The sequence below is a fragment of the Crinia signifera genome, chromosome 7 (genome assembly GCF_055691185.1).
Source record: "Crinia signifera chromosome 7, ASM5569118v1, whole genome shotgun sequence".
Taxonomy (NCBI): Eukaryota; Metazoa; Chordata; class Amphibia; order Anura; family Myobatrachidae; genus Crinia; species Crinia signifera.
Window position 1 is genome coordinate 12,658,334 of NC_139223.1, and position 25,778 is coordinate 12,684,111.

Below are 25,778 nucleotides of genomic sequence, written 5' to 3' on the forward strand. Positions count from 1 at the left end.
CCAGGGGCGCGCCTGCACAGTGCTTATGGCACCTGCTGGCCGGTCCGCTGCTCCCTGGCCATGTAAAGGTGTGTGACATTCTTCCTTCACAGCGCAAGTCCACCTAACCCACTAGCTGTTGCTAGGTGGCAAGCCTCCCGACGAGCAAAAGGCTCTGACATCCTGCCCAGAAAAGGACAGACTGACAACACACCGCAGCAGAGCTCCTTTCAGCATGGAAGCAAGCAAGGAAATAGTGCAGAGCTGCATTACATTGAGCATTTGTAGACTCCAAGTCTCATGAGAAATCAGATGCGGGATGATGACATTCGGCCTCTTGTGCGTTCCAAGCTTGTTGTGATGTTCGCAGGCCGGGCTCGCAAACTCTCATGCCAGGCATGTTCGTAGCTTTTCGGATTCCACTTAAACCGAATCGCTCATCTCTAGGGATTACTCACAAGAAGAACTGACATCTGAGAAGCTCAGAGACATACTGTATGGTAACCGGCTACTTCCCTGACATTACACAGCAGTGAAAGTGAAAGCATTGACCATTTCTAGGAAATTCTGCTATTTCCACCAAGGGGCTGTTACATCTGGGATTATACTTCCTGGCTTATAAAACAGGACCATCAGGAGACATTCTACACAGAGACGCTGCCATCCCCACAGAACTTCTGGGAGCTACAGAGAGACGCTGCCGTCCCCACAGAACTTCTGGGAGCTACAGAGAGACGCTGCCGTCCCCACAGAACTTCTGGGAGCTACACAGAGACGCTGCCGTCCCCACAGAACTTCTGGGAGCTACAGAGAGACGCTGCTGTCCTTACAGAACTTCTGGGAGCTACACAGAGACGCTGCTGTCCTCACAGAACTGCTGAGAGCTGCACAGAGACGCTGCTGTCCTTACAGAACTTCTGGGAGCTACACAGAGACGCTGCCATCCTTACAGAACTGCTGAGAGCTGAACAGAGACGCTGCCATCCTCACAGAACTTCTGGTAGCTACACAGAGACGCTGCCACCCTCACAGAACTGCTTGGAGCTGCACAGAGACACTGCCATCCTACAGAACTTCTGCGAGCTACACAGAGACACTGCCATCCTTACAGAACTGCTGAGAGCTGAACAGAGACGCTGCCATCCTCACAGAACTTCTGGTAGCTACACAGAGACGCTGCCATCATTACAGAACTGCTGGGAGCTACACAGAGACGCTGCCATCCTCACAGAACTTCTGGGAGCTGCACAGAGACGCTGCCATCCTCACAGAACTGCTGAGAGCTGAACAGAGACGCTGCCATCCTCACAGAACTGCTGAGAGCTGAACAGAGACGCTGCCATCCTCACAGAGCCATCGCTACAGAACTGCTTGGAGCTGCACAGAGACACTGCAATCCTACAAAACTTCTGGGAGCTACAGAGAGACGCTGCTGTCCTCACAGAACTGCTGAGAGCTGCACAGAGACGCTGCCATCCTCACAGAACTGCTGAGAGCTGCACAGAGACGCTGCCATCCTCACAGAGCATCTGGGAGCTACACAGAGATGCAGCCATCCTCACAGAACAGCTGGAGGCAGCACAGGAGAACACCAGATGTTTGGGTATGTACTAACTATTGGCAGAGTGTCTATATATATGTGCTGTGTGGTTGTTAGACGACACACTTTAGAAGATGTAACCAGCTTGAGATTTATTCAAGTGATAAGCTTGCAGAATACAACAGTACTTCAGTAGTTAACTTCAGGTGTAATACAACTGATGCAGGAATCACAGTTTCAGGTGTTACTTATCTGTAGCGTTCAGCTTGTGCAGGGTTAATGGCAATTGACTGGTTTACGCTGGCGGTATCTCTCCCAGCGACGCTACTGCCACAGATGATGGATCTCCCTGTATAAAGGACACGCTTGTAACGGGAGTACAGCGGGACTTGCTCTTACGCGCTCCGGTGCACGTGGAGCTGGAAACAGGCATGGAGGATGTCACATACACGCACACACGCTGAGGCACACACTATCACTTACCGACAAGAAGGAAACGCTGCCAGCAGGGTCAGGGGACTCTGCCCTGCTATTCGCTATGTGAGCTGTCAATCAGGGTGACGTCTAGCTACAGTGGCTGCAGGGGGACAAGGCAGTCTGTAGGCTGCCCACTAACCAGTGTATGGAGACAGACGCAGGGCGCTGCTTTCTAACACTAACACCATACTTGCCAACCGAGGGTCCAACTTTTTCTTGACCCTCCCGCTGCCCCGCAAAGCCCCTTATACCTCCCGGTTTCTGGGATTCTTTCTTTGAAATTCGGACTGCGCATGCGCGCGTTTGTCTTGTCGGGGGGCGGGGCCTGTGTGGGGAAGTCACAGCCGGCCACCGCAGTGTTATGAGTAGCAGTGACCAGCTGCTGTGCATACAGACCGGAAGTCTGTGCACCAGGATCATAGATATCACCTGGCAGTCGGGGCTTCCCAGAGGCTGGGCCCGCCCCCACACTCTGCTCCGTGTTACAGTCACAGACAGGCTCTTCCTTCCTGCCTCTGCTTTTGCTGTGCTTAGGGATGGCCATCGATGGCAGTTTATCCCAGAACCATCGATGGCTATAAACCATTCTATCAACAGCCATCGATGGCTCCCACCATCGTCTACTTGCACATGCGCAGAGGAAGAACGGGGCGGCCTCCGCCGCCGGGAGGTGCACGCATACACAATAGAACTATACCTGATGCGCTGGATAATAAGGTTTCTTCTGCGCGGTGCGTGCATGCGCAGAAGAAACCTTAATATCCAGTGCATCAGGTATAGTTCTATCGTGCATGCGCGCAACTCCCGGCGGCGGCCGACGCCCTGGGACTGATCTTCCTCTGCCCATACACAAGTAGACGATGGTGGGAAGCATCGACCGGCCGGCTCCTGCTCCGAATAGGACTCGGAGAGGGTAGTATAGCCGGGCAGTTGAACAGCAGCCAGCAAGGGGAAAAAAAAAATAATCGCCATCGGATGCCATCCATCGATGGCATTAAACTATTCGACCCTTTTTCTCTGGGACCCCATCAGACAATATAAATAAATGACAGGACCCCAGCAAGTTACTGCAGAATATCATCACATCACCCGTGTAGTCAGCAGACAGCACATACATGGCAGCATTGTGGAGGCACAGAGTGATGGGAGGAGTCTGATATACCATAACCCATCACATCACATGTGTAGTCAGCAGGCAGCACATACATGGCAGCATTGTGGAGGCACAGAGTGATGGGAGGAGTCTAATATACCATAACCCATCACATCACATGTGTAGTCAGCAGACAGCACATACATGGCAGCATTGTGGAGGCACAGAGTGATGGGAGGAGTCTAATATACCATAACCCATCACATCACATGTGTAGTCAGCAGACAGCACATACATGGCAGCATTGTGGAGGCACAGAGTGATGGGAGGAGTCTGATATACCATAACCCATCACATCACATGTGTAGTCAGCAGACAGCACATACATGGCAGCATTGTGGAGGCACAGAGTGATGGGAGGAGTCTGATATACCATAACCCATCACATCACACGTGTAGTCAGCAGACATCACATACATGGCAGCATTGTGGAGGCACAGAGTGATGGGAGGAGTCTGATATACCATAACCCATCACATCACACGTGTAGTCAGCAGACAGCACATACATGGCAGCATTGTGGAGGCACAGAGTGATGGGAGGAGTCTGATATACCATAACCCATCACATCACACGTGTAGTCAGCAGACAGCACATACATGGCAGCATTGTGGAGGCACAGAGTGATGGGAGGAGTCTGATATACCATAACCCATCACATCACACGTGTAGTCAGCAGACAGCACATACATGGCAGCATTGTGGAGGCACAGAGTGATGGGAGGAGTCTAATATACCATAACCCATCACATCACATGTGTAGTCAGCAGACAGCACATACATGGCAGCATTGTGGAGGCAGAGAGTGATGGGAGGAGTCTGATATACCATAACCCATCACATCACATGTGTAGTCAGCAGACAGCACATACATGGCAGCATTGTGGAGGCACAGAGTGATGGGAGGAGTCTAATATACCATAACCCATCACATCACATGTGTAGTCAGCAGACAGCACATACATGGCAGCATTGTGGAGGCAGAGAGTGATGGGAGGAGTCTGATATACCATAACCCATCACATCACATGTGTAGTCAGCAGACAGCACATACATGGCAGCATTGTGGAGGCATAGAGTGATGGGAGGAGTCTGATATACCATAACGCAGGGGTGGCCAAAGCGTCGATCGCGATCGACTGGTGGACCGCAGGCCTGTCCCCAGTCCCCCTGTATCTCTCACTCCCTCCTTTCCCCTGGAACTTCTGTACCTCTCACTCCCTCCTGCCACCTGGAACCCCTGCACTTCTCCCTCATTCCACCTGGAACCCTTGTACATACCTCTCATTCCCTCCTTCCACCTGTAACCCCTGTATCTCTCACTCCCTCCTTTCCCCTGGAACCCCTGTACCTCTCACTCCCTCCTTTCACCTGAAACCCCTGTACTTCTCCATCATTCCACCTAGAACCCCTGTACCTTTGCCCCTTTACACCTGGAACCCATGCACCACTCCCTCCTCCCACCTGGAGCCCATGTACCTCTCCCTCCCATCTGTAAACCCTGTATCCCTCACTCACTCATTCCAATGGGAATCCCTGTTCTTCTCCCTCGCCAGATACAGGGTGTGTAGTCTTCACCAGGGAGCCCCGCAAGACCCTTTGGACTTTGCTGTGCCCGACGAGCAGGCTGTGGCCCCTATCCTGGTCTCTTGTACCCAGCTGTATGTGCCTGATAACTTTGAGATGTGGAGGTATTAATATTAGAAGATTTACTCAGTCTGGGAACTGATGGTGATACTATAATTCTTGGAACTGATGGCAAGTTATCTTGACCTGGAAGCCGAGGTAGTTTTCACTCTGGGAACCAATATCTAAGTTCTTTGGACTAAGTGCTGATGGTGAAACTATCGGTCTAACAACTGATGGTGAGGTACCTGTGCCTCACCCTCCTTCTACCTGGAACCCCTGTAACTCTCACTCCTACCTGGAACCCCTGTACCTCTGCCTCCTTCCACCTGTAACCGATTTACTGTACCTTTCACTCCCTCATTCTGCCTGTAACCCCTGTACCTCTCCCTCCTTCCACCTGTATCCCCTGTACCTCTCACTCCCTCCTTCCACCTGGAACTACTGTACTTCTACCTCCTTCCACCTAGAACCCCTGTACCACTCCCTCCTTCCACCTGGAACCCCTGTACCACTCCCTCCTTCCACCTGGAACCCCTGTACCACTACCTCCTTCCACCTGTAAACACTGTAATTCTCCCTTTTTCCACCAAGAACCCCTGTACCTCTCGCTTCTTCCACCTGGAACCCCTGAACCTCTCATTCTCTCCTTTCACCTGGAACCCCTGTACCTCTTACTCATTCCTTCCACCTACAACACCTGTATCTCTCCCTCCTGCCACCTGTAACCCCTGTACCTCTCACTTACTCCTTTCACATGGAACCCTGGTACCTCTCACTCCCTCCTTCCACCTGGAACCCCTGTACTTCTCCCTCATTCCACCTAGAACCCCTGGACCTTTGCCCCTTTCCACCTGGAACCCATGCACCACTCCCTCCTTCCACCTGGAGCCCATGTACTTCTCCCTCCTTCCATTTGTAAACCCTCTATCCCTCACTCCCTCTTTCCACCAGAAACCACTGTTCTTCTCCCTCATTTCACCTGAAACCTCTGTACCTATCACTCCCTCCTTCCACCTAGAACCCCTGTACTTCTCCCTCCTTCCACCTGGAACCCATGTACCACTCCATTCTTCCACCTGGAACCCCTGTACCTCTACCTCCTTCCACCTGAAACCCATGTATTCTCCCTCCTTCCACCTGGAACCTATTTACCACAGCTTACTTGCACCTGGAACCCCTGTAACTCTCTCTCCTTCCACCTGTATCCCCTGTACCTCTCACTCCCTCCTTCTAGTTTAAACCACTTGTACCTCCCACTCCCTCCTTCCAACAGGAACCTGTGTACTTCTCCATCATTCCAACTAGAATCCCTGTACCTTTCCCTCCTACCACCTTTAACCCCTGTACATCTCACTCCCTCCTATCACCTGGAACCCCTGTTCTTCTCCCTCATTCGACCTAGAACCCCTGTACTTTTTACTCTTTCCACCTAGAACCAATGTACTTCTCCCTTCTCCCACCTGTAACCCATGTACCACTCCCTCCTTTCACCTGAAACCCCTGTACTTCTCCCTCATTCCACCCAGAACCCCTGTACTTCTCCCTCCTTCCACCTAGATCCCCTGTTCCTCTCACTATCTCCTTAGCTCCATCATCATTTGTTCCTTTCACTACCTCCTTTTGTCTCTTTCACTTCCTCTCCTACCCTTTGCACCTTGGCTTTCACTACCTCCTTTCATCTCTGAGCACTTAACCTTTCAGTACAAATAGACGGTGCCTCACTCCCTGCAGTACCTGGAACATACAGTACTGTATGTTAAAATGAACCACCTGGGCTGTACACAGGCCATCATTACCTGCACAACCAGTCAGCAGCACAGCACTGTATCGTACAGCACAGACCGGTACAGGAAGCAGGATTAAGTGTCTTCTGTGGGCTGATGTGTGGTGTGTGGGTGTTCAGCGCCCATCATTTGTCCTCATGCCGCCTCTGGGGTTCATGGGGAACAAGAAACAATGTAGGAGCTTGCAGCGGAGGAGGTTGTCTGCCAGGCTGCAGGTGCAGAGGGGAAACGGTCATTTGGTCTACAGCAAGATGGTCAACAAGCATTGTGTCAACACCATTGACATGCTGAAAGGTCGACTTGGGTCTAGGTCGACATGGCTTTAGTTCGACAGGTCACTAGGTCGACATGACTTTAGGTCTACAGGTCATTATGGCGGCTCAAGCATTAGGTAGAAATTGGCAAGGTTGACAGTCAAAAGGTCAACATGGTTGTTGTTTTTTTACTGTTTTTGGAGTCGACATGTGCCGACAGGCAGTATTTCATGCCCTAGGGCATGGATGGACAATAAAATAGTGTGCCGATGCACTTGTATGCTTCACTGTCCATGTCGACACAACGTATGCCGACAGGTGGTATTTCATGCCCTACCATCCACTAGGGCATGGAGGAAGAATAAAATAGTGTGCCCGAAGGATGGCTAGGGGGACGCTATGCTACGTTTCAGTGTCCATGTCGACTGTCTCAACAGTGACAGTCGACATGGATCCTATTTCTTTAAGGGCTATTTCTGAAAAGGGTCCTGTGTTCCTATAAATTTAGGAAATGAGCATAAAAATACTCTTTTGCAAAAATTATTTTCTATAAGGAAGATGAAAAAAATGGAAATATATAGAGATACATAGAACATATATACAATTACATACCGAACTTTTATTAAGAGTTCAGGACCAAAAAAACTTAGAGTAAATTATACATATATGTGTATATATCTATATAATAAGTTGAAGAGTATGTGTGTGTGTGCGTGTGTGTGTGCATGTGTGTGTGCGTGTGTGCATGTCTGTTGCATTGCGGGCACCCCGTGGCACTCAGCCGCCAAATTTGGCAACAAGGTACCTCTGGACCTTGTGGTGTGCACTTCGAAGCCGTTTTTGGGAAATTTCACTTAGAAATGTAAAAAACATCAAGGTTCAATTTGCCTTAATTAATGATCTGGAAAAAAATTGACGATCTGGAAAACTGTAGACAAGGGAACAACACCACACCTGAGTTCATTGCTGTCATTTAGTATGAATGCAAACACATTCTAGCATTATGGTGGAGGCTTTCAACAATTGAGAATAATTGGGGAAATACATAGACCACACATCATACACACATGTACACATTGTACACACACACCCACACAAATCACACACCACACACACAGTACACCACATACGCACACACAGCTCACTACACACACACATATACTGTATACATAGCACAGCACACACTTGGACAGATACACACAACACACACACATAACACACCACAAGCAGTACAACACACACACATATACACTACAACATGCCCAAAAACAGTACAACACACACAAACACATTTATACCCCTTTTACACCAAAAAACCCAAATCCAACATGGCATTTGGAACACGGATCCAAGCCAAGTCAGATCCGGGATTTGCACAGTTTACACTGTAGTGCCTACCTGCAGTGTAGACGGAGGTGGCGCTTGAAGATGACATCATCTCCAAGCACTAGGACCGTGGTCTCCCCTGCGCCGATCATTGCTCTGGGGGCAAGCCCAGCACCAAAGTAAGCTGCTGGGCTGCCCCCAGTCCCCGTCCACCCCCGGTCTGCGAGGTGAATGGATGCCTCACACAGACATCCATTCACCTCCTCCCTGACTCCCCTGCTGTCTGCAAAGTACACCAGACAGCAGCGGAGGCTGTGTGACCCCCGTCCAACCTCCATACTGACCACAGGATGCTGCGGTCCGGAGGTTGGGCTTCCCCCATTGATGTAAACAGGAGCCGGGTCAGATAAATGTGACAGGTAGCAGGTTGGATGAATGTGACATGTAATGTGACATAGAGTTGCATGTCCCTGCGTCATCCCACCATCTCTGTCCCTGCGTCACCCCGCCATCTCTGTCCCTGCGTCACCCCACCATCTCTGTCCCTGCGTCACCCCGCCATCTCTGTCCCTGCATCACCCCGCCATCTCTGTCCCTGCATCACCCCGCAATCTCTGTCCCTGCATCACCCCGCAATCTCTGTCCCTGCGTCACCCCGCCATCTCTGTCCCTGCATGACCCCGCCATCTCTGTCCCTGCGTCACTTCACCATCTCTGTCCCTGCGTCACCCCACCATCTCTGTCCCTGCATCACACTACCGTCTCTGTCCACGCGTCACCTCGCCATGTGGCATATCGAGAATTTTGGCTCAATCCAGGTGGCATAATGTGAATTTTGGCTCAATCCGGGTGGCATAATGTGAATTTTTGCTCAATCCGTGTGACATAAAGTGAATTTTGGCACTTTCAGTGTGACATAATGTGAATTTTGGCTCAATCCGGGAGGCATGATGTGAATTTGGGCTTATTCCAGGAGGCATGTGGTGAATTTTGCCTCAATCCATGTTGCATAACGTGAATTTTGGCTCAATTTATGTAGCATAACAGGAATTTCTGCTCTTCCAGTTTGACATAACATGAGTTTTGGCTCAATCCGGGTGGTATAATGTGAATTTTTTTGCTCATTCTGTGTCGCATAAGGGGAATTTTGCCTCTATCCACGTGGCATAATAATTAAGGTGCAAGTGTAAGGGTATCTACTACTGTTTTGCATAATGTGTACAAGGGGCATACAGCATGGTACACTACACACTACACTTTTACTAAAAGACAATTTAATTCCTTTTAGTAAACATGATGATTACAGTGGAGGTATGAGGGAATAAGCAAAATAAGCATTCTCTATTATATATATATATATATATATATATATATATATGGCACTTACCCAACCTAGCAGCCGTTTCTTCTGGACTCCTTCCAGTTTTCATGAAAACTGGAAGGAGTCCAGTAGAAACAGCTGTCGGGTCAGCCTTAATGATCTCACTGCTCACCATGCTGTAACTTTCAATACACATCTTTTTTTTTTTCATTTAAATCGAGTGCTGGGCTATTCCTTTCCTCCTGCTAGGTTCGGTAAGTGCTATTATTACTAATTTCCTAATGACCTTGCACCGAGCTCCAAACATTGAAGCTTTGACGTGACTTGGTAGCATGTCATACACCTGCGCAGGTATATGTAACCAATATCTCTGAATTCTATTATCATGTAGTGTTCTAGATTGGTTACTAATACCATTCAGTGTGCTGGAGGAACCAATGTCTTGCTTTACTTACTCGGTATTAACCCCTCCCTTGCATCCACCTGAGTGGTATTACTAAACTAATTGAGCATCTACCACTATCCATATGTATGTTGTGAGAGGCAGAAAGGAGCCTGCATTAGGAGATGTGGGTTCTGATATGCCACATGGAGTAGTCTGGGGTTGCTCCAAGGTAGGTAGCTCTTAGTTGGGGGGGGGGGGGGCGGGTTTGTGTATCCTGCTGGGCGGGAACATTATATACACAGGGGATGTGGCACGGGTCCCAGCAGCTTCTCGGTAACCCATCAGTGAGGAGCTCCACTACCTGTTTCATTGTCAGAAATGTCGAAATGCGTATGGCGTGGGCAGAGTGGCAGTTGGGAGGTATGTTATTTGCATCACATGTACACTATATTGTAAACAGATGCATAATATTAATATGTAACAAATGTTATGCAGTCTGCAGGCTTCCCTATAAAGACAAAACAATAATGCAGGGGCACCAGAGGCACTTTAAGAGAAGAGGAGGCCTGTGTGCAGCCTCCTCCAACCAGGCCTCACTGGACACAGTACCCCAAACCCATGTTACCCCAATCTGGGTCTATAATTAACTACAGCTCTATACTAGTTAACTATAGGACCCAAATTGGGGTAACGTGTTTGGTGTGTGGTGCCCCTGGTTTGGTGCACAGTACAATGCGCTGCAATTGAACCTTTACTATGCTTTGAAGTAAAAGCTTCGAAAGCTAGTCTGCTACCTTCTGCGTTTGTGCATTTGTGAGAAAGAGATGTAGTTTCACTCTCTGCCAGCAGATGGCAGTGTTTCGGAGACTCAAGCACATGAGTAGACTGGCTTTGAAGCATTTTCTTTGAGAGGGCTTACTAGTTCCTTTAATATTTTATTTCGATTCATCACTTTTGCATCACTCTCTGTATAAAGCTCTGGCTTCTTAACACTAATACTTATTAACACTTTAGTTTTCTCACTTGTTTTCTGCTCTGGGCTTTCTGTCTTATGCTGATTTTTGGGGTGCCACACCCCACACCTAGATATAGCAATAGGGACCCCAATACCTTGATGATTGGCTTCGGAGATTATTCATATACTGTACTTGCAAACATAGGCGAATCTAGGGGGTTGTCCGGGGGTGCACAGGACCACCCATTAGCCCATTTTGTAGCTGAGGGATGGGGTTTTCCAACGAGCCCAGCCCCGTGTCTCTAACCCCCTGGGAACCGGAGATACTGCCAGGCAAAGCTGGAATGTTTTCCCTATAGGATAACATGGGACCCGCTAATTCCGACCCCCACCCAGTTCAACAGCTGCCAGTTCCCCCTTCGGCATCACTGAAGCTCGAGGTTGATCTCAGTCGAACCCAAATCGCTGGGCTTTCAATCTGATACCAGGCTGGATCCATATGGTTTAATTGGTTCCAGGGATATTGAGGTTAAACCGTTTTTTTCATTTCTTAAATTTAATTTCATGACTGTTTATGTTCTTTGAGGGCAGATTTCTCTGGAACCAAACAGCCCAGTTTCACGGGACTAAAATCATTCAAAGCCAACTAAAAAGTTCTTCAATATGATACTGGTCTCATGTAAATGGGTCAGTTGGTTCCGAAGATATACTGTAGCTGGTTGGTTAAAGGGGGGTAGGGAGAGGGGAGTGGTTGTCTCTCCCCTCACACCAGAAAATGCAGGGACTAGGCTGGTGTTTTGTGATCCTGGGACCATATTCCCGGGTAAATCCCTGCATTTTCTGTTGTGAATCGGGTATTATTTCAAACAGCCGTGACCTGCAGTGCTCTGAATACAGCCAGGCAGCCCCCTGCTCTCTGCCCAGCTGTCAATGACTGTCACCCCTGCAGCTTCCACTCCAATTCTTCTCCAAGCTTTCAACTCAGCCCGCCCCCCCTTTAATCATGTGGTGCCTGCGCCCGGCGTACTCCTCTGACGTCACGCACAACAACAGCGCGCACAATATTTCAAATGTACACTCGGCTAGAGGGGACACCAGGAGGGGAGTGGGAGCGTGCTCTGCGCTGCGCTCTGCTCCTCTCCCCATAGAAGCAGCTGCACCGCTCTCCATCTCTCCCTGCAGCAGCAGCGAAGGCTCATATAAAAATTTACAGTAAGTGGCAATTTTGGGGGCATTGCTTAAGGGACGCTACAAGTGGCGGTATGTGGGGGCATTACGCATAATGTGTGGCTTAATGTGTAAAGGGCATTATGGTGTGCAGCATCATGTGTAAGGGGCATTATGTGTCCAGCATCATGTGTAAGGGGCATTATGTGTGCAGCATCATGTGTAAGGGACATTATGTGTGCAGCATCATGTGTAATGGGTACTATGGTGCACGGCATCATGTGTAATGGGTGCTATGGAGTGCAGCATCATTTGTAATGGGTACTATGGTGTGCGGCATCATGTGTAATGGGTACTATGGTTTGCGGCATCATGTGTAATGGGTACTATGGTGTGCGGCATCATGTGTAATGGACATTATGTGTGCAGCATCATGTAATGGGTACTATGGTGCGTGGCATCATGTGTAATGGGTACTATGGTGTGCGGCATCATGTGTAATGGGTACTATGTTGCCATCAAGCAAGAACACCCTAGCAATGAGAACGTAGGTAAGCAGCACTTATGTGGCAAATATGTAATGGGCATTACGGTTTGTTATATAGTATGTAATGGGCATCATGATGTGTGGCACAATGTGTAATCAGCATTATGGTGTGTGGCCTTATGTGTAATTGGCATTACGGCGTGTGGCTTTATGTGTAATGGGTATTACGGAGTTTGCTAAAATGTGTAATGGGCATTACTGTGTATGCTCTAAAGTGTAATACCACACCCCTTTTGTGATGCCACACCTCCTTCCTATGAGCCCACACCCCCTTTTGTCGCGTGGCTACGCCGCGCAAAGGTCCCCCTGGTGTTATGTCTACATCTGGGACCATCCATTACCATAATTCTAGATTCGCCTATGCTTGCAAATCTATGTAACCAAGATCTCTGAATCCTATTATGTAGACGTAATGCTGGGTACTGATATCATTCAGTGTGTTGGGGTAAACAATGCGTCTGATTCAGACCTGTACTCTAGGCAGCCTAGTGAACAGGTAAACACCGCCCGCCACTTGCCAAATGCCCCCAGCTGTGCAAATCCCCTCAGTAACATGCGAGGGAAGGTGTGCAGTACCAGGCGAGGGGATGTGTGCAGTACCAGGCGAGGGGATGTGTGCGGTACCAGGCGAGGGGATGTGTGCGGTACCAGGCGAGGGGATGTGGGCGGTACCAGGCGAGGGGATGTGTGCGGTACCAGGCGAGGGGATGTGGGCGGTAACATGCGAGGGGCTGTGCGTAGTAACATGCGAGGGTATGTGCACGGTAACACTTAGATGGTTGTGTGCAGTGCTCCCTCTAGCGCTAAAAGGGATATCCACGTACTCAGAATTACCCCCCCCCCTCATTCACTTGAGTGATATCGCTAAACTAATTGAACATCTGCCACTCTCTCTCTCTCTCTGTATATATATATTTGGGTGTCATGACTGGTTGGGGGAGGACTTACGTGGTGAAGATGCCTTATCACTCTCATGCTAAGTAGACGTGTCCTCCTTTACTTTTAAAGTCTTTTTTTTGCTACATTATCCGATATGCACTTTATATGCCTAATAAAATGATTTTTTTTCTGATGTTGCTGGCTCTCTAAAGCATTTATATATATATATATATATATATATATATATATATATATATATATATATATATATATATATATATATATATATATGAAGGTAGAAAACAAACAGCGGCACTCATAGGATTTTCAAAACTTGTATTAAAAAAAACGTGACCATAAACCAACGTTTCAGGGACTAGCCCCTTTGTCAAGGTATCCACACCTTAACAAAGGGGCTAGTCCCCGAAACATTGGTTTATGGTCACGTTTTTTTGAATACAAGTTTTGAAAATCCTATGAGTGCCGCTGTTTGTTTTCTACCTTAGTAATACCTCTGATCCGGAAGGCACCAAGGTTATTGAACTTGAGAGCTGGAGTGCCGGGCCGCATCTGCATCTCTATATATATATTCAGACTGAACCAGTGACCAAAGCACATCTACTAAGGGTGAGGATTGCCTCCTGGAGCACCCATGATTTTGTACTGAATTTATCGCCTTTTAAATTGTATTAAGCTGGACCTACCTGGTATCTAGCCCTTAAACCAACTGGGCTCCCCCCAGATCCTTTAGGAAGACAGTTATCATCATTTTTATCCACTATAGGTATAGCCACCTCTAAAGGCTCCTTTTTTGGAAAATTGTTGTTCAAAGGGAGAAAGGAACATTTTATAGCAACATTGTTTGGAAAAATATCTTTCCCCACTAACCGGTCCTCCTACATAGACATTGGAAATAGTTAACCCCTGATGAAGTCCCTCTAAAGGGGCGAAACGCATTGGGTTACTTTCTTCTGCTGTTTCCATGTACCAGAGATGTATCAATGACATGTACAAAGATCTGGAATAACTATTACCACTGTGTGGAAAGAAAAGACTTTTTAATAAATATTTAAAGATTGAATGGACTTTTTTCCTATGTGCTAGATTTATATTGAATAAGGCTTGGTTGATCTAATTGGAGTGATCAACATTAGGGGCGCCAACCCACTATTGCTCTCTCTCTCTCTCTATATATATATATATATATATATATATATATATATATATATATATATATATATATATATATATATATATATATATATATATATAAAAAAAGAAATAGGGGTGCGCTTGATGTACCACTTAGTGGCTATACATATAATGAATAAAAAACGTATTTTTCATAAAAGCAGAACAGCATTTATTATAGGTTCATCCAACAGTAAAAGAATCTTTCATTTGTTCAGAATTTTTCAGACGTGTGCCACATACACTGTGAATCCGCGGCCCAACGCGTTTCGTCCCTTAGGACTTCATCAGGAGCAGTGAATCAATCAATTCGAGTAAGTAAGTATCTTCCGGCTAAGACAGCTCTGTTCCAAAAAGGGAGGTTTAGTACCTCTTCGGAATGGATGTGGTCTTCTTTGACCAAAGAGCAGGGTTTGCATAGATCAATAAATAAATAATAGTGTGGGTTTCTTCAGATTTCTAGCGGGTGTGTTTATAACCCCTTTAGGGTGGATGGATGGATTTCAACACCAGCAATCGAATCACATATACAAAAAATTAGGATATCCCTCCGTTCACAAAAGGATGCAATTTCCTTTAGGGTGGAGAGATGGACCTCAACACCAATACAAAAAAATTTAGGTATCCCTCTGTTCACAAATAGATGCAAATTCTAAAGGCGTGTAGACCAAGTATCACAGGGTCTCCAGGAGCCTGACTCCGTGATACTCGGCTGACACGTTTTTTGGTCAAAGAAGACCACATCCATTCCGAAGCAGTACTAAACCTCCCTTTTTGGAACAGAGCTGTCTTAGCCGGAAGATACTTACTTACTCGAATTGATTGATTCACTGCCCCTGATAAAGTCCTAAGGGACGAAACGCGTTGGGCCGCGGATTCACAGTGTATGTGGCACACGTCTGAAAAATTCTGAACAAATGAAAGATTCTTTTACTGTTGGATGAACCTATAATAAATGCTGTTCTGCTTTTATGAAAAATACGTTTTTTATTCATTATATGTATAGCCACTAAGTGGTACATCAAGCGCACCCCTATTTCTTTTTCTATCTCTTTCCCCCTCGTACCTTCACTGACAGCAGGATACTATAGAGGTGCTGCTCTCCTAAGCGCATTATAGGGGCCACTATCCTTTCTATATATATATATATATATATATATATATATATATATATATATATATATATATATATATATATATATATATATATATATATATATATATATATATATATGGGGTAGGGATCAGGCGGCACTCACGGACTCAATTTCTTGTGCAAAATGTTGTTTTATTTGTCCAACATGTTTCGGGCGTACTGCCCGTCCTCAGGGATCAAAACCAAAGTGACAGTGCAAAACATATATAGTCACGCAATCAAAGAAAAACCCTCCCCCCTGTGCTGTGCGGCTGTCCGCCCCTCTCACCTGCGTCTTCCATCAGCTATCCCCGCTTCCGTCTGCTCACAGCGTGCGTCGCTCGGTCCGGCGCCATTAGGGTAGCTGTCACTCTGCCCAGCTTCCAGACACTCCCCATGACGTCGTCCGGCGTCTCGCTACGCTGCGGGCCAGTAGAGAAGCCAGGCCTCGTTCTGGAGCCGGCAGTGGGGCTTGTTGCCATGGCACCTGGGGGAACATAAACAAAAAACGACATATGTGTAAACGTGCTTGTTAACAATGCAAAACAGTGTTATAAGAGGCTGCTGCCAGCCAATTAAGAGGCGATATCATCGCCAAATATGTGATAAAAACATTAGATGATAAAAGATAAAATAGTTTAAAAATTTGCAGACTAGCGTGGCACACAGTGGTGCTGGGTGGGTGGAGAACTCTAATGAATATGTAGGCAATCATTATTGAGTGCAGATAAGCACTTTGCTATTGTTCTAATATAAATTGATTTATAGCTAGTTAATCACCGCCCACCGCCAACCTCCGTGAGTCATGCTTAGGTCTTCATATTACAACACTGTATCATACTCAATAAATTCATTAAGCTAACTAAGGCCTGTTGTTTAAATATATATGTATAGAAACATTATTATAAATAATGGTATAATCCATGTTGTTCATTTAGACCTCGGGGCGAGAGTGTCCCCAACAGGTGTATCCACCTGGCCTCCCGCTGTAGGAGCATCATTTCCTGTTCCTCCCTCTGGGGGGTATAGGTACCTGGTCTATGATCTTGGACCTGATGCTGGCTACACTATGCTTTTTTTCTGCGCAGTGCCTTGCTATGGGCTGTTCGCTACGGCCAGACTCAAGGGCCTGTCTAATGGCAAGGCGATGATTCGCCATTCTTTCTTTGAACTGTGTCTCTGTCTTGCCCACGTAGTAGAGCCCACATGGACAAGACAGGACATAAACAACGTAGCGGCTGGAACACGTGACCGAGTGGTTGATTTTGATCTTGCGGCCTGTGTGGGGATGATTTACCGCATCACCTGCTAACATGGAGCTGCATGTTATGCAGCCCACGCATTTGAAGCAGCCCTTGGGCTTGGATAGAAAATGGGTGGGCCTGTTACTTTTGGTAAATGCTGCCACATCTGTCTTGACCAACTGGTCAGCTAAATTACGGCCCCTCTTGTAAGCTTGATGAATTTATTGAGTATGATACAGTGTTGTAATATGAAGACCTAAGCATGACTCACGGAGGTTGGCGGTGGGCGGTGATTAACTAGCTATAAATCAATTTGGTACTTGTGAGTTATCCGGGCGTCCGATTTTTTGATTGTATGCCTTAAGTTAAGGCATACAATCAGATGCGATGCGATGCGATATCGCATCGCATCGCATGCGACCATCGGATGCGATGACCCGATTTTTCCATAGGAATCAATGTTAAAATGATTCCTATGGAAAAAGGGGTCCTTTTCATACCCCTACTATCCAAGTGGGCATGGAGTTGGATATAAACCTGTGGCGAGCGTAGCGAGCCACCGAGCCCGAAGCGTGGCGAGCGAACCGTATTCTGTGTCCCCTCGCGGGGCTCGCTACGCTCGCCACGCTTCGGGCTCGGTGGCTCGCTACGCTCGCCACAGGTTTATATCCAACTCCATGCCCACTTGGATAGTAGGGGTATGAAAAGGACCCTTTTTCCCATTGAATTCCATGTTAAAATGGACTCAGTCCATTTTAACATTGATTCCTATGGAAAAATCGGGTCATCGCATCGCATCGCATCGCATCCGATGGTCGCATGCGATGCGATGTCCCGATCCGACCCGATTTAAAAATCGGACGCCCGGATAACTCACAAGTACCATCAATTTATATTAGAACAATAGCAAAGTGCTTATCTGCACTCAATAATGATTGCCTACATATTCATTAGAGTTCTCCACCCACCCAGCACCACTGTGTGCCACGCTAGTCTGCAAATTTTTAAACTATTTTATCTTTTATCATCTAATGTTTTTATCACATATTTGGCGATGATATCGCCTCTTAATTGGCTGGCAGCAGCCTCTTATAACACTGTTTTGCATTGTTAACAAGCACGTTTACACATATGTCGTTTTTTGTTTATGTTCCCCCAGGTGCCATGGCAACAAGCCCCACTGCCGGCTCCAGAACGAGGCCTGGCTTCTCTACTGGCCCGCAGCGTAGCGAGACGCCGGATGACGTCATGGGGAGTGTCTGGAAGCTGGGCAGAGTGACAGCTACCCTAATGGCGCCGGACCGAGCGACGCACGCTGTGAGCAGACGGAAGCGGGGATAGCTGATAAAAGACGCAGGTGAGAGGGGCGGACAGCCGCATAGCACAGGGAGGAGGGATTTTCTTTGATTGTGTGACTATATATGTTTTGCACTGTCACTTTGGTTTTGATCCCTGAGGACGGGCAGTACGCCCGAAACATGTTGGACAAATAAAACAACATTTTGCACAAGAAATTGAGTCCGTGAGTGCCGCCTGATCCCTACCCCATATAACAGGACCGGAGGGTCCATGCTGGAAGGCACCAGGCTAGCATATACTGAGCCTGCTATTTGGGAGTGCCGGTCACCACACAGAATATATATATATATATATATATATATATATATATATATATATATATATATATATATATATATATATACATATATACATACACAGTATATATAATGTGTCTTCTCCACTTACAGGGTATGGCCTCACACATGATAATGAAAGCCCCCATCTGTCTGATTAACAACACCGCTGCCGGAAAGCTGGAAACCAACCCTGCGGCGATAGACATCCTCTCCCGGATCACCCAGCCGGTGGTGGTGGTGTCCATAGTGGGCTTGTATCGGACGGGGAAGTCCTATTTGATGAACAGGCTGGCGGGAGCCCAGAAAGGTCAGTGATCGGGTAGTAGAAGACACCAAAAAAGTGGAAGATGAGGTTCAATGTGGACAAATGCAAGGTCACGCACCTTGGGAGACATCACCAGTGTGCTAGTTATAACCTAAGCAGGGATGAATTGGGTAATTCAGTACTTGAAAAGGATCTAGGAGTCCAAATAGACAACAAACTGGGGTGTAGTGCCCAATGTTATATGGCAACAAAAAAGGCAAACAGAATTCTAGCATGTATTAAAAGGGGCATGGAAACTAGGGACTCAAAAGTAATTATGCCTCTGTACAAATCATTGGTTAGACCGCACCTCGAATAAGCAGTGCAGTTCTGGGCCCCGCACTATAAAAAGGACATCATAGAATCAGAAAAAATCCAAAGAAGAGCAACAAAGCTTATTAGGGAAATGGAGAATTTAAGCTACGGGGAGAGATTACGCAAGCTGGGACTATTTACAATAGAGAAGAGATGTTTAAGGGGGGACATGCTCAACATGTATAAATATATTAGGGGCCAATATAAGGAACTGTCAAACACCCTTTTTTCTGCTAGACGGGAATCTAGGACGAGAGGGCACGAGTTTAGATTAGAAGAAAAAATATTTTGTTCATCTAGAAGAAAACATTTCTTTACAGTCAGAGCAGTCAAACTTTGGAACTCTCTTCCTGGAGAAGTGGTGTCGGCAGACACTATAAATACGTTTAGACAAGGTTGGATAAACATTTATTGGTTAAAAACATCCACGGGTAGGAATAAGTAACATAATCTGTCTTTAAAATATAGGAACATACTATACAACAAGGGATAAACTATTGTAAACATAGGTTGAACTAGATGGACGCAAGTCTTTATTCAGCCTCACCTACTATGTAACTATGTAACCACATCTGACCAGGGCAGTGTCTCCTATCAGTATGGGGGAGATATATCCATTGTTATAATGAGCAACCAATCAGATTCACCCTATAATCCTATAGAATGTGTTAGTTAAATGATACTGTAGTCAGGATCTGATTGGTTGCTATACCCATTTATCCTGGTTAGAACGTTTGATACGTCTCCCTCTAGGGCAGTTGTTTCCAAACCATGTGCAGGGGTGTCCTGGTAGGTTAAAACAGGCAAAACCATTGCTTGTGGCTGCCAATCATAACATACAGTATGTGGACAAGCAGAAGTGAATTATGTGTCTCCCCACAACTGACCACTAGGATGACATGTAAACACAATTTACTTCATTTATTATTCTATTCTAAATCTCTCATTAAGGGCCAGATGCATCAAGCTTCAAAACGTGATAAAATGGAGAGTGATAAACAACCAGCCAGCCAGCAGCTACCTGTCATTTTTTTTCAAATCAAGCCAGTAACCTGACAGGTAGCAGCTGATTGGCTGGTTGCTACCACTCTCCATTTTATTACTTTGTGAAGCTTGATACATCTGGCCCAAAGAAAGATTTAGGCTTGGTGGCACCGTGAAGAAGTGTCTGAAACTTTAGGGCACCATGATTCAGAAAAGTTTGGGAATTGCTGTTCCAGCGGGTAAATATACTAAGGGCCTAATTCTTGTTCACTTGCAAAAGCAAATTCACGCTCTAATGAACTAAACCATGTGCACTGCAGGTGGGGCAGATGTAACTTGTGCAGAGAGAATTAGATTTGGGTGGGGTTTTACTTCAAAGTGAGATCTATATTGCAGTGTAAAAATAAAGCAGCCAGTATTTACCCTGCACAGAAACAAAATAACTCACCCAAATCTAATTCTCTCTGGACATGTTACATCTGCCCCCTGCAGTGCACATGGTTTTGTCCATCTAAGAAGGAATTTGTCAGAAAGAATGAACTAGAATAAGGCCCCATATGCCTACTTTTTTTTTCACTTCTGTGTTTTATATTCCGAAACTTTTACAATTATTCCAATAAAGATTACATTTTAAGACACCTAATAGGTGCTGTTAAAAAAGAAATAACGCATCAATAATTCTATGCTTTTGTTATAGTCTGTTTTCTGAAATATTTTTATTTATTGCTGCAGGTGGCGTTAGCTTGTTGCACAAGGTACTAGTCACGGCATATGAGGCAACCATTTTGGCAACCATGGCTTGCATTAAAATATTATAAAATGGCTAAAGATACAGAACAGTGCTGTAAAGATTATTTCTTATAGAGAATTGTTTAGGTTTTAGAAGCTTAAGAATGTGATGTTGACAGTATAATGGAGCAAGGACAGAGAGCTAGTCTCCACAAACTTATCAATAATATGGGAACAGGGCCACATATGCGTAGACCCCAAGGCCACTGAATCTTTGCCTAGTAACAAGGAAGTTGGGTGTTGGGTTAATTATGACATCATGATTGAAAGCAGAGCTTGCCAATAAAACTCAATGCTTATGAGTAATTAATTTATTTATTAATGTGATTAAGGTTTAAATATCAGAGTTAGAGAAGGAGGAGGGAGGCAGTTGAGGAAGAACAGGCAAGCACGGGGGGCTGGAGGTAACTATGAAGGAGGTTTAATCATGGCTGATCACTGTTCTTGAAAGGTTTCCATTTTGATTTGATTTAGAATCACTGTTTAAATATTAGCTAATCAATGTTATGTTTCTTGTGTTAGTCTGCATTTGCAAATACCTGTAATTAATCTATTTTTCAAGTAAAGAGCATTGTCATACATTTTATAACAAGGTTGTGTTGGCGTGCAATCATTTCAGCGTTGCCGTTATATTTAAAGGTTCTAAAGTATATATATATATATATATATATATATATATAGGTTCTAAAGTATATATATATATATATATATATATATATATATATATATATATATATATATATATATATATATATATATATAAGTTTGGGTTATCAATCATATCTAATCGTTATCAGTGCACCACATAATGAACAACCTTTTTCTCCTTCATTTTTCCAGGTTTAAAAAAATCAGAGAACAAATTTAGATAGGGATTCCCTGTATTTTTTTTAAAACCAGGCCCAAGGGCCGGTCCTGGTTCCCAAAATACGGGGGACAAAATGAATAGGGGACCCCCATATTTTGTAAACCAGGCCCAACCAGCCAGCAGGGTAATGCCACAGCTGGGGGGAGACTTTTTATACAAGAAAATCCATATACTGTAGGTACCTGTGGAATCAAACCAGGCTCACCAGGGTCCTCCGGCATAGATCACATCCACTTGGGTCCATGCAGGCATACCCATATGGATTTTCTTAAGGACCATTGGATGGAGGAGACGCAACCACATGTCATGGTAGGTAAGTACCTGTATGTATGGGCTCTGGATGTAATAAAGTTATACTTTACTGGTGTGTGTGTATGTTTATTGCACTATTTCTACTGTTGTGGAACTACAAGTTCCAGCGGGCCCTTTAATGCCCTTGCATGTGGTGCAAGCTTGCTGGGACTCATAGTTCCACAGCAATACACAATAGATTAATATATATCTTACACCAACATCAACCCGTTGCCCAAAGCCTAGGGGCACCATGGTCGGCCTGGGCAGGACAACTCTGGAGGGGAGACGCTTTATTGGGGGGGGGGGGGGGGTTCCCACTTCCCTAGGATCCCTGCCCAGACTGACCAGTCAGGGGTTAATATTTTGACTGGGGACTTGTATAAAAAGTCTTCCCGTGGATGTGGCACTACCCTGTTGGCTGGTTGGGCCTGGTGCTGGTTCACAAAATACGGGGGACCCCTACATATTTTGTTCCCAGATTTTTTTAAACCAGAACTGGCTCTTTGACCCTGGGACTGTTTATGCCCTTGGGGAGGGCCCCCACTCCGTCTTTTTTTTTTTTTTTTTTTTTTCTTTACACTACAGCCTGCACAAATCTGACTCATATGATGGATCTGACTGATCCAGGCAGGCTGCCGACTCGTATTTGTATTTAGCGGCCGTATGTTCAACCGCTAAATACGAATTCGGCAGAATTTGACAGGCTACACCATCGGGTCCGGTTTGAAATGCCGGCAGTCTGAATCCCGGCGGTCAAAATACTGACGCTGAAATCAGGACCACCCCAGAGTCCCCATTTTCTATTTTCAGCACCGCAATTGTTTTTTAAAATAATTCTATTATTAAAATGATATAATACCTGCTGTCTCCAAGTCTGTCTGTAATAAGGACTTTCTGTGTGTAATGTCTGCAGGCTTTAACCTGGGCTACAATGTCCAAGCGGAGACCAAGGGCATCTGGATGTGGTGCGTCCCCCATCCCACTAAGGTGGATCACACCCTGGTTCTGCTGGACACAGAAGGTCTGGGGGACGTGGAGAAGGTGAGAAGGTGCCCATGTGTAATACAGGGAGAATATAGGAGTTATATGAGCAGGACACCTGAGTAGGGCACACAATGTATATCATATATATGTGTAATACAGGGAGAATATAGGAGTTATATGAGCAGGACACCTGAGTAGGGCACACAATGTATATCATATATATGTGTAATATAGGGAGAATATAGGAGTTATATGAGCAGGACACCTGAATAGGGCACACAATGTATATCATATATATGTGTAATACAGGGAGAATATAGGAGTTATATGAGCAGGACACCTGAGTAGGGCACACAATGTATATCATATGTATGTGTAATACAGGGAGAATATAGGAGTCATATGAGCAGGACACCTGAGTAGGGCACACAATGTATATCATATCTATGTGTTATACAGGGAGAATATAGGAGTTATATGAGCAGGACACCTGAGTAGGGCACACAATGTATATCATATATATGTGTAATACAGGGAGAATATAGGAGTTATATGAGCAGGACACCTGAGTAGGGCACACAATGTATATCATATCTATGTGTAATACAGGGAGAATATAGGAGTTATATGAGCAGGACACCTGAGTAGGGCACACAATGTATATTATATATATGTGTAATACAGGGAGAATATAGGAGTTATATGAGCAGGACACCTGAGTAGGGCACACAATGTATATCATATCTATGTGTAATACAGGGAGAATATAGGAGTTATATGAGCAGGACACCTGAGTAGGGCACACAATGTATATCATATATATGTGTAATAAAGAATATATGCGTTATATGAGCAGGACACCTGAGTAGGGCATACATTGTATATGATATATATGTGTAATACAGGGAGAATATAGGAGTTATATGAGCAGGACACCTGAGTATAGCACACAATGTATATCATATATATGTGTAATACAGGGAGAATATAGGAGTTATATGAGCAGGACACCTGAGTAGGGCACACAATGTATATCATATATACGTGTAATACAGGGAGAATATAGCAGTTATATGAGCAGGACACCTCAGTATGGCACACAATGTATATCATATATATGTGTAATACAGGGAGAATATAGGAGTTATATGAGCAGACACCTGAGTAGGGCACACAATGTATATCATATACTGTATATGTGTAATACAGGCAGAATATAGGAGTTATATGAGCAGGACTCCTGAGTATGGCACACAATGTATATCATACATATGTGTAATACAGGGAGAATATAGGAGTTATATGAGCAGGACACCTGAGTAGGGCACAGAATCTATATAATATATATGTGTAATACAGGGAGAATATAGGAGTTATATTAGCAGGACACCTGAGTAGGGCACACAATGTATATCATATATATGTGTAATACAGGGAGAATATAGGAGTTATATGAGCAGGACACCTGAGTAGGGCACACAATGTATATTATATAGTTGTGTAATACAGGGAGAATATAGGAGTTATATGAGCAGGACACCTGAGTAGGGCACACAATGTATATTATATAGTTGTGTAATACATGGAGAATATAGGAGTTATATGAGCAGGACACCTGAGTATGGCACACAATATATATCATATATATGTGTAATACAGGGTGAATATAGGAGTTAAATGAGCAGGATACCTAAGTAGGGAACACAATGTATATCATATATAGGTGTAATACAGGGAGTATATACTGTAGGAGTTATATGAGCAGAATACCTGAGTAGGGCACACAATGTATATCTATATAATAAGCTGAAGAGTGTGTGTGCGTGCGTGTGTGTGTGCGTGTCTGTCGCATTGCAGACACACCGTGGCACTCAGAGCCACCAAATTCAGCATACCTCTGGACCCGGTGGTGTCAAAGCCGTTATGGGGAAATTTCACTTAGAAGTTTAAAAAACACCAAGGGCGAAATGTAATGGGAGGCGATTTTTTTTTTTTTGCATATTTTCCCGACTTTCTCGGCTCCTGATTGGCCGCTAGGCGGCCAATAGAATCATCCGGAGGAAAGGCGCGGAAGATGAAACATCTCTGCGCCTCTCCATTCCGTGAGCGGGTACCAGCCGGGAGCAGCGCGTCTGCCGGAGAAGATGCCGGGGTCGTCGCCGGGGACCAGGTGAGTAGGATTTCCTTCCTTAGGTACCCCTTTTGGATTACTTCGGATCCTGGACCCCGGAGACATCAGCCCTGGAGCCCAGGACCCCGGACCAGCCCCGGAACCAGGACCAAGGCCCCGGAACCGACTCTTCAGCCCAGGAGCCCAGGACCCGGACCAGCCCCGGAACCAGGACCAAGGCCCCGGAACCGGACTCTTCAGCCCTGGAGCCCCGGACCCAGGGACCGACCTACGGGCTCAAGGTTGGTAAGTATCAGTATGTGTGGGCTGTGGATGTATTAAACTTTTATTTTTCAGGGTGTCAGTGTGTTTTGTTTAACTATTTTTTGTACTGTGGAACTACAAGTGCCAGCGGGCCCTTTAATGCCCCGCATGCTGGGACATGTGGTTCTCCAAGTCCCAGCATGCGGGGTAGGCTTGCTGGGACTCATAGTTCAACAGTATAAGACAATAGTTTTTATTCTTTT

At 45.6% G+C, this 25,778-nt stretch overlaps 1 protein-coding gene across 1 annotated transcript in view; it reads left to right on the forward strand.

Annotated features, from left to right (window-relative positions):
* The first annotated feature begins 361 nt into the window (after positions 1–361).
* Positions 362–25,778, forward strand: part of LOC146019781 (guanylate-binding protein 2-like) — a 125,501-nt gene continuing 100,084 nt past the window's right edge. The window contains exons 1-3 of the mRNA XM_083152335.1: positions 362–1,582; positions 18,715–18,910; positions 23,071–23,198. Of these exons, the coding sequence (XP_083008461.1) occupies positions 1,526–1,582; positions 18,715–18,910; positions 23,071–23,198 (381 nt within the window). The 5' untranslated portion in view covers positions 362–1,525. The remainder of the gene's footprint in view (positions 1,583–18,714; positions 18,911–23,070; positions 23,199–25,778) is intronic.